The following is a 14,629-nucleotide window of genomic DNA, read 5'->3' as shown; positions in this document are numbered from 1 at the left end:
CCTTGTTTTGGGTGATAAGCAGTAGGAAAGACAGACAGACCTGAATGTATTAATGCCTCTCTCATGCAGCATTAATGTATGTTTCTTTGTATTCCAGGAGGTGCTAGAGCTTGCTTTCTCTATATTGTATGACTCAAGTGGCCAGTTGAATTTCATTGCTCCAGACAAGCATGAGGTAAGTCGAGTTCTTTGGAGCCTTCTTTGTTTCTTTATGGCAGCAGCCAGCTTTTTAAGAACGTGAGAATGGTCATCCTGGCACAGAGTGCAGGTCTGTCTGAATGTGTGTCATTTCTACAACAAAGTGAAAGCAGAGGGAGCAAGTATGGGAGCAAGACCTTCTGCGATTTTCATGCATATCCTGAGCCACAGAAGGAACATCTTTTGTATTTGTACATCATAGGTCAGTATTTCTAAGCCTTACAGAAATAAGAACCATAGGTAAGAGAGAAAGAGGCTCGGGCAGACCTTACAATTTCCACAGACCTTGCTTACCATTTCCCGGTATAGTAAAGATTACTCCTGGTCTGGTCTACCCTGGAGGATTCTTGCTGTGTGTTCGTTTTAGTGAACTTTAGTTAAGCGCCAAAGATTTGTACAGCCACCCTCCTAAAGAATCAGAGCCATCCTCAGCTGACATTGATGGTGCCAGCTTAATCAGGGGAGGTCACACCATTGTTGGGTCTCAATTTCAGCCAAAACCTGTGTTCTCCAGAGCTGCATATCCACTTACTTGTAGTGTCACATTGCTTAAGACTATTCATGACAGGCGATCATAGAAGGTCCTCTCTATTGCGTCTCCAGGGGAGGTTGTTTTGCAAAGGGTCTCAGCTTGTGTGAAGAGAGTGTCAATACCAATAGCAAGGAAGAATGTCAGCCTCCTCCCTGCTTCCTTGCTTTACTTGAAAACACAAGGAAATAGCCAGCATCGTTTCACCTTTGGAAGGTGATGGAACTAGTTTATCTAATTACATGGAAGAATTTAATGTCTTTCTCTCCAAGTAAAGATTTGGCAGAATGTACTATATTAAAAAACAAAGGAGAAATAAAGTTTTTCCTTCTTATTTCAAAAGCAACAATGGTTGGCATTCCATTTGCACACACATTTTGTGGTATTACATTTGGTCTCAGTTCAGGACTCTGTGTTAAGATGATGAAAGACAGAAGATTGCATTAATCTGTGTTATACTGTAGTGTTAGTAAAGTGCATGAAATTGCGTTACAAGTGAAGTGTATTTAGTTACACAGCTTCAACATTTGCAGTTCTGGATTAAAACCTTCAAATAAACGTTCATTTTAGGGGAGGAAATTAAGTTATGGTCATCTGGGATTAATACTTGAGTTTAATTTTCAAGTGTGGTCCTTCCAGAGAAATACTTGCTGGTCAGTTCTGATCTAAGAGAAAGCAGCAATAGGATCCCAGTCATAATGTGCTATCTAAGCAAAGCATGACTGCCTTCATCCTCTGAACTGAATATATGTTAGACTCTTTCTGATATAAATTCTCCAGAAACTGAATTCTCATCTGTTTCAGCTCGTAAGAGCAAATGGTCATGAGAACTGGTGGATTTTTCAGCCACTTGCATCTCAAATCCAGCCTGTGGCTACAAGTGTCTTTTAACGGTCAGAATGTTCAAAATCTGCTCCTGTGCCCCACTGACGGGCAGTAGGATTGTGAGATGCACTAACCCAATTGCTTGTGATGACATTAACACACCTATTATCTTTGTTTCTCTTCTTGACCTTGTGCAGCTTCTTTGAAACAAAATTAATACTGTTAAAATAAAACTAAAATGTCCAGAGGCAGCAGCAGGAAAACATTCAGAGAGACTGCTGCCTCATAGTTCCCAAGTGAATGCTTTCGAAAGGGCATCTCCCTCCCTCTGTACTCTTCCATGGCCTACAGTAGAGTGAGTCTAAAAAAGAAGGCAAAAAGTGGGAAATGTGAAATGTTCAGAGGAAGCACCCCCAAGGAAACGCATGGAGCATGTTATGAAGCCCATAACACTGCATCAAAGTAACTGGGATGCTTGTCAGTAGAGTTGCTTGTTTGGCAGCATTGTCAGCTTGGAAGGTTTAGTGGGTGACTTCTCAAAATGCAGAAGGCTTTGTGTGAAGCACCAGGAGTCATGTTAGTGCATGACAATTTCAGGTCAGACTTAACGGGGTTTTTTCCAAGCACTTCAACCGTCCTCATGATTGTAGAGCGAGGTCTGAATGTGGGAACTGAGTCTGTCCTAAAAACAAAAATTGAGTGAGAATCGTAGGATTAATCAGGTTGTAAGGGACCTTGGGGGGAAGCTGGTCTGATCCCCTGCTCAAAGCAGCTCAGTGATGAGCTCAGACCAGGCTGCTTGGGGCTGCATCCAGATGGATGAAGCCTGCACAACCTTTCTGGTTGCCTGGCTCCACTGACTTGACTCCCAAGGTATTACTTTAATAAAATCTCATTACTGAACCAGTATCATTGAGATTTGGACCTCATTCTTACACACTGAAGTTTGGCAGCACCCTTGGCCATCTGTTGGAGCTTACTGCTAGCCAGAGGAATCAGCACTGTGAGATCATTCCATCGTTATTTGTTTTTCATTTAAATACTAATAGCTGGTTTCAACTACATAGCAAAAAGGTGGATTAATCTTATCCTTGATTTTTGACAGAGAAACTGATGAGGGAGGCTATAATTAGGCTTCATTGGAGTTTTATGAAAATGAATCTGTAGTAAATTAATTTTTCAGTGGCTCTTAGTCTGTTTTGCATATTAAAAAGAAAAAAGCTTCTGAATGAATGCCTCTGGTTTTCCACCATCTCATTAGGATTTCTCTCAGCTCAAAATGTACGGGAGTTTAATCAGATGAACTTGCCAATATGGAGATTAGAGAGGAAGCCCGTTTCCCAGGCCGTTGCGCTCATCTGAATTGTGGCCAGAGTTTGGTTTCTGTGGGCCCAGAATGAGTTATATTTGGAAGAGGAGAGAAAGGCAGCTCTGCTTTCAGGCTCACTGGGATTCCTCCCCAGAGGAAGCGCTGGCCATACTCACTGGACAGGTGATGGACAATTTACGTCAGGGGCTGCATCTGTTGAATGGATGCTCTGCGCTTCTGTAACCTGAGCAGAGCCTTCTGCCTTTCTGCCTCAAAAGTGAATTCTGGGAAAACTTTCCCAAAGAAAGCCTTCAAGTCGATCAAAAGAAATTATAGTCTGTCCAAAAATAATTACATTTCTAGGATAGCGTCGCTCTCTTCCTGATGTTCTGCACACACTGCACAAAAATTGCATGTATTAAAAGTCTCCGGTGACACACTTTGAGAGCTTAGAATAGGCAGGTTGAGTAGTTGTTAGTGGGACAGCCTGAACCCTAAAGTCTCTTCTATCTAATTAATCTCATATTAAAGCTGTGGTTTGGCTTACCAACACCCTGGGTGAAATCCTAACTCTGCTACAGTGTTGTTAGTGACTTAAATGGGTCGGATTTCAGTTTGGATGTTGAAGTGTGTTAACCATCCTATTTTAAAAACATGCCCTTTTTCTGGATGAAGACATACCCCAAGAGGGGGTTTTCTCTGTCTTCCTTAAACATAGTCCTTAAAAATAATTCTCATTTCTGCTGTGGGATGAAGTCAACCATGGCTATCTTTAAACTTGGCGGGTTCATGTAGCAAATGGTCGGCTAAATTTAAAATCCATTTTTGGCATGAAATCTAGCAGAAGTATTTGTAAGATAAAAATGCAGTTACAGTTGATTTAATTTTCTCCTGCAAACTAGGACACAAGTTCATGATTGAAATCTTTATTTTTAGATGATAGCATTTGAACACTTCTGTTCATAGTTGAATAAATGGCTTGTAGCAATAAATGGAAGTAACTTAATTGATAGAAGTTGACTCTAGATCGCCAATCTCCCTTGGGTTTGTTCCTTATTTAAAATGGTTGTTCAGCCCATGTTTATCTCAAGCTGTCAGCTGTTGGGAAAGATGACATCTCCTATAAGGAAAAGGATAACAAAAAGGAGTGAGTTTTAGAGGAGAGTTCAGCATTTGTGGCATTGGGAATTACACCAGGTAGCTTGGCGTTTAACCTTCATGAAAGATACCGCATTGGCTGACTCTGTAGTTTTCATAATACGCTATTTCGTGTAAAACAGTGGTAAAGTAGGTACAGGTCTGTCTTTGTGTAGGTCAGTTGATACCATGTAATCTATAGGAAAGCAAACTGCCATAAAACTAGATAGTTGATACAGGATTTCGTACGTAAAGAGTCAAGAAGGATTTGGGTGGGATTCTGTTTACCTAACTTAGCTGTCTTGGGATTTAAAGTTTGGTACAAGGTAATCAGTCTCAGAGAAAGAGAGGGAGAGGAGGAGATATCTCCAGAGGTTCATTGTCCTAAGATAGGTGTTACTCTTCCTCCCATAGCTATGGAAGTTTATTCAACAAGAAGTTTGAAGGAGATACCTATCTACCAAACAATAAAATGTTGTACTTTCTCCCTGGTTTTTGGGAATTGTTTGCCTTTTTTCTGGGCCATTCAGTGGAACATACCTTCTTTGTGATATGTGCTAATGAATCAACCTCATTTTAGGTCTCTGTAGGAGCAGTAGCTGTAGAGGACCAGGACAGACAAGTACTCTGTGTTTGGAAAGTCTGTTGATGATAGTTTCTTTCTTTTCCCTGTGCAGTATTGCGTATGGACCGATGGGCTGAACGCCCTCCTTGGGAAGGATATGTTGAGTGATCTAACACGGAATGACTTAGACACACTGCTCAGCATGGAGATAAAGCTACGCCTCCTTGACTTGGAAAACATACAGATCCCAGATGCTCCCCCACCTATCCCAAAGGAGCCCAGCAACTACGACTTTGTTTATGACTGTAACTGAGGCTGCCACTGAAACTTGCTTCAAAACTGGAAATATTATAACTGGAGAGATATTAAAAAAAAAAAAAAAAAGAAGAGTGTGAGGAGAAAAGAAAACCCACTTGTGCACCTTGGATTTTGGCTTTGGGAAGGGGTGTAGAAACACTTCCATTCCTTCCTGTTCCTTGCAACCCTAGCGACATTTGCAACTTGCATTCCTTCCTGTTCCTCGCATCCCTTCCCCATTCCCATCTCCCCCATTGCTCATCCAAATCCACATTGCTTTAATTAACTTTTAATTGCAGGCCATTGGCCTTGCTTAAGGCAAAGAGAGCCACAAAGAAGCCCCCTCCCAAGGATTTTTTTTTTTTACATTTTTAATACCGGAACAGACATTCTTAACTAAAGGACAACGTTACCGAACTGCATGCCTGTGAAACCCACTTGGCAGGGCAGAGGCTTTAACTGGAAGGAGGAGGGAGGTAGGGAGCAGAAGCAGCTACTGTATGCAGAAGATTTCCCCAGACACTCCCAAGAGCCTGCCCACAACTGAATCCAGTGCGATGATGAAAATCGTTAACCGCTCCCCAGTGCTTGCGTCATCCTTCACTGTCATTACTCTTTCCACTGCATCTCGACTCTCGCCACCAGCCTTCACCCAACTGTTTGGCTCCCAGAACGGAAAGTCTGCAGGTTTTGCTGTACCATACACTGCGATGCTGCAACAGCTTTTAACTTCTTTTCCTCCCAGCTCTTAAATAGCCCTATACTAGCAGATCACTCGCACAAACTGTATGAAGCCACTAGTGTGTCCCGTCCCTGTAGCGTTCCCTAAACCTCAGTTGCCTCTAAAATTGGCTTCTTGCTACTCAAAGTGAGTTTTATTTTCTTGGTCCAAAGTTCAACAGTAATTTCCACAAGTCAGTTACAACTGCCAAATATCTGGGTTTACATTGTTATCATTGCTACAGTGTTAAGAATTTGCAAGGGATTTTTTTTGTACGGGTTCTAATTTTTTTATTTTATTTTGCCAAACAGATATATTTAATGAAAACTAATTTCATTCTGAGTACTTTTCGGGGACAATATTTTTACTTAATTTCCATTTGGACCATTTGTCCTGAAGGGAAAAAAAAAAAATATATCCCTTCAACTTCACTGTTGAATAAAAATCTGAGTTGTGACGATTTTTGGAACTTTGTATTTCTTCTGAAGTTGTCTTTTACTCTGTACTCTTCCTAGCAGTTCTGAAGTGTTTGGTTGCAAAGAGGAGAGGGGAGGGTGGAGCCTTTTTTACCTGCCTCTGATTTAATTTCCTTTCTATTTGTTTGTGGTGGCAAGGATGAGATGCATCCAGAGGTCTCCATTGACACGGGTACATGAGCCTTCCTGTGAGAGAAGGTCCTTTGTGAAATTCAAAATCGCAGCGTACTGATGAGTTCATGGTCAGTGCAAGGCTGCTGCCTTTACCATCTGTACTGGAGTAACCGTCTTCCTGTATTTCCATTCCCTCCACTCAGAGTGTTGCTGGCTGTGGCAGATTGGTACTGAGGAAGTTTGGGCTCTGCAGGATGGATTCCCTCCTGCCTCTTGTTCTTCTAGGTCTTGCACAAAGTTCAGTATCTCTTGCTTCGCTGGGTCTAGACCTAGAGAGACTGGACAGCTGTTGCCCTCCCAGCACAGAAGCTGAAGACAGATGTTTATTTGTGTGAGTTCCTTTTCTGCTCAGACCCAGCTGAAAAACTCTGTGAAGGGGTTTTCTCAGACCCTGTGCCAGTGAGAAACCTAGAGGGTGATTCCAGTCTAGACAGATGCAGAAGACCTGAACTGAGGTGATCTTTGATTCAGCCAGCCAGCTCTGGGGCAAGCATCCTGACTGACCTTGCATCAGGTGAGGAGAGAAATGATGTCTTGTAGGTACAACAAAAAGAAGGATGAGGAGAACGTTGTATGACTTAAAGCATGAGGGTCCTAAGGCAGGTGCCTTCCTGAAGCTGTGCACGGACGGATTATTTTCTGAATGCCTTGATCTAACAGGAGGCATAAATTGTTTTAGGTGGTACTGAGTGGTAAGGTAAGGAAACAAGGAAACTCTGCAGTGGACTGCGACCTGAGAGAAAATTCACGCTGAATGAGAACAGGGGTGTGCACTGTGGCATCTGGGAGTTTGAGATGTTTTATTCTTTGGAGACTTGTCAGACTACAGCAAAGGTAGTTGGGGGGTCAGGAGCGAGTGGAAGCAAAGGGCTGCCTGCCACAGGGGATTTTGGAGGGGTCCTGGGTGTGGGAGATCAAGGTAGGAACGCATGTCTTTACAATGTGGACACCGACGCTGCCTCTTGTCTGCATGAAGACTCAGAGCAGAGCAGAGAATCAGAGTTGTTTTGTTTATCTCCCTGACCCAGCTGTGTGGCTTGGCTGTGCATAACCTTTGCTTTTCATTTACAGACTGCAGAGCTGGCGCTTCAGATGGGTACCGCTCGGTGTCATAAAGAAACACCTTTCACTCCTAAGTGATAAGAGCCAAACGCTGCCAGCTCGGTGTCAGTCCGGCGCTGCGATCTTAGCAGGTAGGCCTCTGCGTGACAGTCAGAAAGGAGCAAACAAAAACCCTCCTCCAAGGCACAACGTGACCAAGTGGGAAAGGTTAGACTTGCCTCCCCTGCTAAGGTGAGTGCCCCAAAATGCACACCAAGAGCCATGGGGAAGTGGTGGGAGAGGAGCTCGCAACCCAGCCGTTTTTTTACTAACACCTTGTGCCCATCCACATGGAATCACAGAATCACAGAACGATTTGGGTTGGAAGGGACCTCAAAAACCCCACCTAGTCCCAACCCCCTGCCACATGCAGGGACACCTTCCATTGGACCAGGTTGCCCAAAGCCCCATCCAGCCTGGCCTTGGACACTGCCAGGGATGGGGCAGCCACGTGATAATTGAGGCACATAGGCACCACTCAGGCAGCATGAAGTGCTGGTGGCTGGATCTCTCGTTGCGCCCTCAGGCCTGGTGCAAGCAGGTGACACAGCCCAGCAGCTTCTCTCATGCCCTGGGACTCCACAGGGTGGATGCAGCCTGACTAGGGCAGTACCGGGTCTGGGGCCAGATGCGTGCCGTGTTAGTGCTTTGTGGCTCTAGCTCACCACCTCCTGCAGCCCTGCATTACAGGAACCCCATCTCCTCACGTGGCTCAGCTCTTTGTATGGGTTATGCATCGTGTAGGATGGTCACATGAGCAGGCATGCTAAATTTGTCTCCCCCCTACCCCCACGTGTCCCACCCTGCCATAAGAAAGAAGAAGCTCCAGAGATGCGCTGGCGTAATAGCCCAACGCTGCTATTTTAGAAGCGCTTCCACAGCAACGCAGAGGGCCGTGGTGCAAACAAGAATCCTGCCTTCAGTTTCTAGAGCTGTCATACAGACTCACTTCACCACTATGAAATTAAGGGAGAGAAAAAAAAAAAAGAAGAAAGTTTAATGATGAACAAGTATCCTGCTGCTTCCCATTCATTTAAAAGAAAAAAAGAGAATGAAAATGGCAAATTCATTTGCTCACGCTGCTGTGTGTTCTGGAAAAGCTTTTAAGGCTTCACATTCAAGGAGCTGCAGCAGGAAAGGAAAAGAAAAAAAAAATTGCTATTGAAGTTTCTTGTATAATTTCAAAACATTAAGTGGGTAATTGCTTGTAAAAGCCATAAAGGGGAGAGAGAACAAAAAAAAAAAGTCTAATTTTAGCTCCTGATTTTGAAATGACTTTGCTTTTTGCAAGTCTTTTATCAGAAAACTTGAATCAAGAAAAATATCTGTCTTCTTGAGTCAACTGCTTGCCCTGCTTGTAAAGACAAGAAGAGCAGTAGTGCCAAGAAGCCCTACACAAGAGCAAGCTGTGTGTCAGAGGGAGCCTACACTCCCTGGGCTTTCATTGCCACTTCACAGAAGCAATTCCCTTTCCTTTTCTTAACCCTTACAACTGACAGGGAAAAATAACATCCTGCAAAGAGGCAGGGAGATGGTGACTCTTCTTTGGGTTGTGGGATCCTGATTGTTTATCAGTGGAATCCTCTTGTGCCTTCATGCGATACCAAGGGTTGCTTGCCCAGTGTGGCCTGTTATCTCTGTTCCTCTCCCATCACTCGTCCCTGTTCGTGCAGGTATGCCATGTGTGTTACAGGTATGTGAAGGCTTGTGTGAAATCCAGTGGGATCCGCTGCCCAGAACAAATCCCTGTCTTCTCTGGCAGACAGCTGAGCTGCCAGGGAGCCCTGGGTGCCCACACTGGCTGCGATCACACAGGCTCTGAACAGCTCTTAAAAGAGAGAGGGATGAAAGGGAGGAGAAACAAACCCCACTCCTGGCCTAGGAAGGCACAGGAGAGGGGCACAGTTATGAAGCACCCCTGAATGCCAGTCTGCTCTGTAGCTGGTTGTTGCATTGGATTGCAGTGATCAGAGGTGGCTCTGATGCACCCGGCTCTGCCATGGTGCAGGCTGCTAATCCTGAGCAGTAACCAGCAGCCAGAGAGGCTGGGAGTAGGAGGACACGCTTGGGCTGCCGTCTTACCCCTTTCTCTCTTATGTCACTGCTGCTGCACCGACGAGTAAATGCTGTAAGCTCCTCTGTCATGCGAAAGCCATTCATCTAATGGAGTGTAATGAGATGAATGTAAGATTTTACTCCCTTCTTGCTTCATTCTTCTGCAGAGTTAAAAGAAAGTATCCCTTAAAACTAGCCCTTGCTGTCCTCGGGATATCTTGGCTGTCAGAAGAAAGCCTGAAATCCTAAGTATCCGACATAAGAGCCCTTCCCCTTACAGCAGTACCAAGGAGCTGGAAGGGAGAAGGATTTCCCTTCTCACACAGTTCCACCACCTTTGCGTGCTGCTGAGGATAAAGTCCCTGCAAACTCTGGACGTCCTTGGTAGGACAGACTTTTCATCCCTTACCCCTGGCTGATCTGTCGTCGCTTTCCCTGGAGCTTGCTAAATCAGGATGAGACTCACTCCCTGCTCCCTCCCTCACTAGATGCTAATTGCATTTGAATATTAAACATCCTCATGGCTTACACAAGTTCCCTGATTAACAAATCATTTACCCATGCAGCAAAAGAGGTTTGTTTTCAGGTTGATAAACAGGAACCTAAATTTAGGCGGGTGCTTGTGGACCTGGCTGGATCAGGGCCTGCATGAGCAAGAAGGTGATGCTACCTGCTACTGAGTTTTCGCTACCTGCCTGGGGGTGATGCACACAATGACTTCTCTGTCTGATGTGTAATTGGATTGGGTACCACTGGTACCTCAGGGGGTTGAGCAAGATGCCACCCTTCATGCATCTCTGTCCACTTCATGCATCCCTGGGACTTATGCAGAGGTGGAAGTAGTGAAAAGGGAAGCCCTTTCTGTATTAAATCAGGCTGAAACCTGGGAGGAGAGTAGTGTCAAAAGCACAACTTTCTGAGGGCACGACCAGGTGTGAAATGGGTGGTGGAAGACCCATGAATTTTTAGAGCAAGGTGATTTCAAAGTGCTGAGTCAGGGAGTGCCGTCCTGCAGCAGCCTCGTGAGGGCAAGGTTAAAAAGAACTGGAGACAGTTCCAAACTAATTTAGTAGCATAGATTTACATTTTATTTTCACTTTTACCCGGGAGGCCTTGAAGGTCTCTGAAGAGCAGAGCTGCTCCGGTGATGCTTAGCTTGTGGGGACACACGTAGGGCAAAGGAAGCACTTCATTAGCCATCCTTCTCTAGGTGGAAAGGTTGCTATTGAAAACAGAGGAGTTCTCTAAACTGATGCAGTTTTTTTAACAGAGAATTTCTCAGCTTTACTGTAGCCACATCACTGGTTGTGTGACACACAGATCAGTTGCTGTTGAGTCTTTACGCTGTCTTGAAAGAGCCGAACAAGCCTTGTCATGTTGGGACCCACACCCAAACTCTCTCTCATCCTATTTGCCTCTTGCTTATAGACCATTTCCTTTAAGATGTGACCTATAGGACAATCCTGAAGCCAAGGGACCAAGTGCTGCCCGTCCCAAGCTGGACACCAGCCTTGAGTTTAAGCCCAGCGTGGGTATGGCTGCAAAGCAGCAGTGTGTGTAGAGAGTGGGAGGGAAACGAGACACTTAATGTGATTTTGCCAAGGGATGTAGCCAAGGGCAGGCTTGCTTCCCTGAGACATGTAGGGATGTGTCTTGAATGACTTAATTTCGATTGTCATTAGAGGATTTTGCAGCCTGATTGAGCACCACGGTTAAACTCTCCCTTGATGAAACCTCGTGAGTCTGATTTTAATCTTGTAGGCAACATGGTGTTCAGCCTAAACTGATTATGTTTTGGGACTCCTCTGGGTTGTCATGAGGGGGAGGGAGGCTGGTTGCTTATTATGAGACAGTGGTTTTTTGCAAAGTATGTGTGTATGCTCTTGGTTACTCTTGAAATGCCCCAGATTTGGTATCTCCTTCCCACCCACCTTCCCCCAAGGGGCAAAGGCACCCCAGAGAGCTTTGCTGTCCCACCAGCACATGTGTGTGGGAGACTGAGACCATGGGATTTCATTCCTTGCCAATTAGCAGAGAGTTCATTGTGTTGGGATAGTTTTCAGAGAGGTCATGAAAGGTAATGGAGGAATCTGCCAGGCTTCAAAACCAAAAGGTTTTCCTTAAATACCTATAATGAGGACACCGAGGATGTGGGTGAGGTACATCATGCAAAGCTGCTGACTGCTTACATCTCTCATGGAGGAAAATGGCTCATCCACAGGGTTTTCCCAGGGCACAGCTCGCTCCCTCCCTGCCCCAGCCCCCCCCTCCCTCCAAGCAGCAGAAGCCTGGTGCCTCTGAAAAGCTTGGAGCTGTGAGTAGGGAAACATGTGAAAGGTTTCTCTGCCAGGAGTATGACATTTAAAGAGCGCCAGTAGGATTATTTCGGCTGTTTTTCACCCATGCCGGTCCCTCTGCACAGACTGCCTGACTCACCATACCCTCTACCAGTCTCTGACCTTTCTCAAATCCCTGGGTTCCCCACTTCTGCCCCCAGCCCAGGATATGTGCAGTGAGACCTTACACCCATCCCATCATCACAATTAGCCTAAGTACAATCGTGCCGAGCTGGCTCCCATGTAAGTGTCCATCTCACATGCTTAATTCTCTTCATTCCCAGTAGGATTCGAGGTGCACGGAAAACTGAGGCATTAAAATGGGCAGGCTTGCGGGTGGCTTCTCCAGCGTCCAATGAGGTGGTGTTCAGCTCAAGCTTTCCCTTCAATGAGGGCATTTTTCTGAGTCCTCACACTCATCTTCATAAAACCTGTAAGAGTTTAGCCATTTCCAAGCCCCCCAGCTTACCAAATGGGCTGTCGCGGGCGCACGAACACGTGCACACACAGAGGGGGTACCACTGCCTCAGACCCGCCTCCCTGGGCAAACAGGCTGGAAGCAGCACATGTGCAGCCTGGCAGTGTGGGATGCCCCAGCGAGCAGCATCGAGACGAGAGGGGATGGAGGAGATCAGAGCTGGGAGCATCCCGACGGAGGCTGGCAGGTTAGCAGGGCTGCACGGCGGAGTGGGGGGCTGAGGAAGGGAGGTTGGGGCAACATGAACCTCACCGCCAAAGCTATACCTGTAGCCATGCTCAGACACAAACACCAAGTGAGGATAAGATGACGAAGATGATTAAGGGCCTGGAGCATCTCCCCTATGAAGAAAGGCCGAGTGAGCTGGGACTGTTCAGCCTGGAGAAAAGAAGACTAAGGGGGGACCTAATCAATGTTTATAAATATCTTAAGTATGGGATGCAGGGGGAAATGGCCAGCCCCTTTTCAGTGGTCTGTAGGGACAGGACAAGGGGCAATGGCTGCAAGTTGGAGCACAGGAAGTTCCACACAAACATGCAGAAGAACTTTTTCACAGTGAGGGTGACAGAGCACTGGGACAGGCTGCCCAGGGGGGTTGTGGAGTCTTCTTCTCTGGAGATATTCAAGACCTGTCTGGGCGCCTATCTGTGCAGTATGAGCTAGGGAGCCTGCTTTTGGGGGGGCAGTTCGACCCGATAATCTCTCAAGGTCCCTTCCAACCCCTATGATTCTATGATTCAATGATTCTATAAAGACTGAGAGGAGGCAACGACACCAAATTGCTGAACTGTGTGTGTGGGTCAGCAGGCTCTAGAAAAAAAAGAATCAGTAATTGTGGAAGTTAAAGTAGCTTTTGTAAGACCTTATTTTAGATTTTTATTCTCTTTTTTAAACTGTGGCTATTATGCCCTGTGGAAGGGCCTTGTTGGCATGGGTGTGCTGCATCACTGTGCTCTCACCACCTTGAATCTCCTGCAAGAAGCAATGGAGAGAGAGGAGCACTGCTGTGACACTGAGCTGGGCACGAAACAGGCCATAGAACAATCTCCTGACAGAAAATGCCACTGAAGGAAAACTAGCACACACACAAAATCTGTGAATTTAGCTGTCAGTGATTTAGGAGGAGAATCCAAGAAGTGAGAATGGCTGAAACTTGCTTGCTGAGATGGCTTTTGGACTGTCTTAGGTCATGGGTCTCCTTCTGTAAAGAATTAGTGTTTCAGGACTCCTTAGGGCCCCAGCATGGCTGGATGAAGCTGAAGCTGTGCTTCATGTGCTGTAAAGGGAGACTGTAACTGCCTGGTTGGCCAGGTTGCTGATGAAATTAGTACCTCCGTGCTGCTGAGACTGTCTTGTCTTTCTAATGGCATATCAGGGCACCCAAGATGCTGTGGGAGCATGATTTCATACCATGTATTGGAAAAGAATTACAGTACAGTGAGATGAGAGCTCATATGGGTGCTCCCCATTTGTTGATGGGCTCGTAATTCTCGTGCTGACACATTAGTGCATTGAGAAGGCATTTTCCAGGCTCTTAAACGTGTTAGCGAAGGCCCATTTCCATCAGCCTTCTTTGCACTCACTTTCCCAGCTTCTGACACCTGCTGATGTGGGCTCCTGCACCCAAACCCTCCCTGTCTCCCAGCCAGTTTGGTAACGCACCGTGTCTTACCCCAGCTCACCCTGAACAGTAAATGCAAAGGGATCCCATAACCCTATGGCATCTTTGTGTAACACAAGCCAGAGGCGCAGCAACGGGTATTGTTTGGTCTAGGCTGTCTTCGGATGCCCATATCCCAACTGAAGGCATTAAATGTTGCTTCCCTTACTTGCTCTGGTGAGAGAGTTTGAGCCAGGCTGCAATTTACTTCTCAGAATATCCTGGAATGAAAACCATAAGTTAATCTTTTTGGGAGATAGGTATGCTTATCTTCAAGAAAGGAACTGCATTAGTAAAGTAACAGAGGATTTGATTCCACTGTTCCGGGGAAGATAATACATATTCATCTCTGAAAGACAGAGGTGGCTGTGAGGATGATAAAACAGGTGTGCAAGACCAGAGTGACAGGTGCTGAATAACTCATGAGGAGAATCCTGGGATTTAGCGATGGCATCGAGAAATTTAATGTCTTGCATGAGCTGTTCCTTGCAAACAGCGAGAGTAAGGTCTGTTCTGTCCCGGCGATTCCCCCTGGTATGAGCACGAAGAATAGCTCCCGGCAGCCCGTCACACCTGGGACAAATTCAGGATTAATAGTGTTTCGTGTTGGCCTGCACGCTACCTGCCTCATTGTGGCCTGAACCTCCAGGGGATGGGAAGGGCTTCTTAATTAATTCTCTTAATTCAAGTACCTGTGACTGATTTATAAGCAGTCTGGGGCCTGATCCTGCAGGATGTGAGCTGGCTTCATCCAGGCACAGCTTTCCA

At 45.8% G+C, this 14,629-nt stretch overlaps 1 protein-coding gene across 2 annotated transcripts in view; it reads left to right on the top strand.

The window, feature by feature from the left end:
* Positions 1 to 5,126, top strand: part of ELMO1 (engulfment and cell motility 1) — a gene marked incomplete at its 5' end in the record, with an annotated part of 264,986 nt that extends 259,860 nt beyond the window's left edge. For both annotated transcript variants that reach the window (XM_084280366.1, XM_084280367.1), the window contains 2 exons: positions 98 to 175; positions 4,676 to 5,126. In XM_084280366.1, coding sequence (XP_084136492.1) covers positions 98 to 175; positions 4,676 to 4,876 — 279 coding nt within the window. In that variant the 3' untranslated portion in view covers positions 4,877 to 5,126. The remainder of the gene's footprint in view (positions 1 to 97; positions 176 to 4,675) is intronic.
* Positions 5,127 to 14,629: the final 9,503 nt, after the last annotated feature.

Source organism: Gallinula chloropus (genome assembly GCF_964237585.1).
Source record: "Gallinula chloropus genome assembly, chromosome: 2".
NCBI classification, from domain to species: Eukaryota; Metazoa; Chordata; class Aves; order Gruiformes; family Rallidae; genus Gallinula; species Gallinula chloropus.
This window is presented reverse-complemented; position numbering and strand designations above follow the sequence as displayed.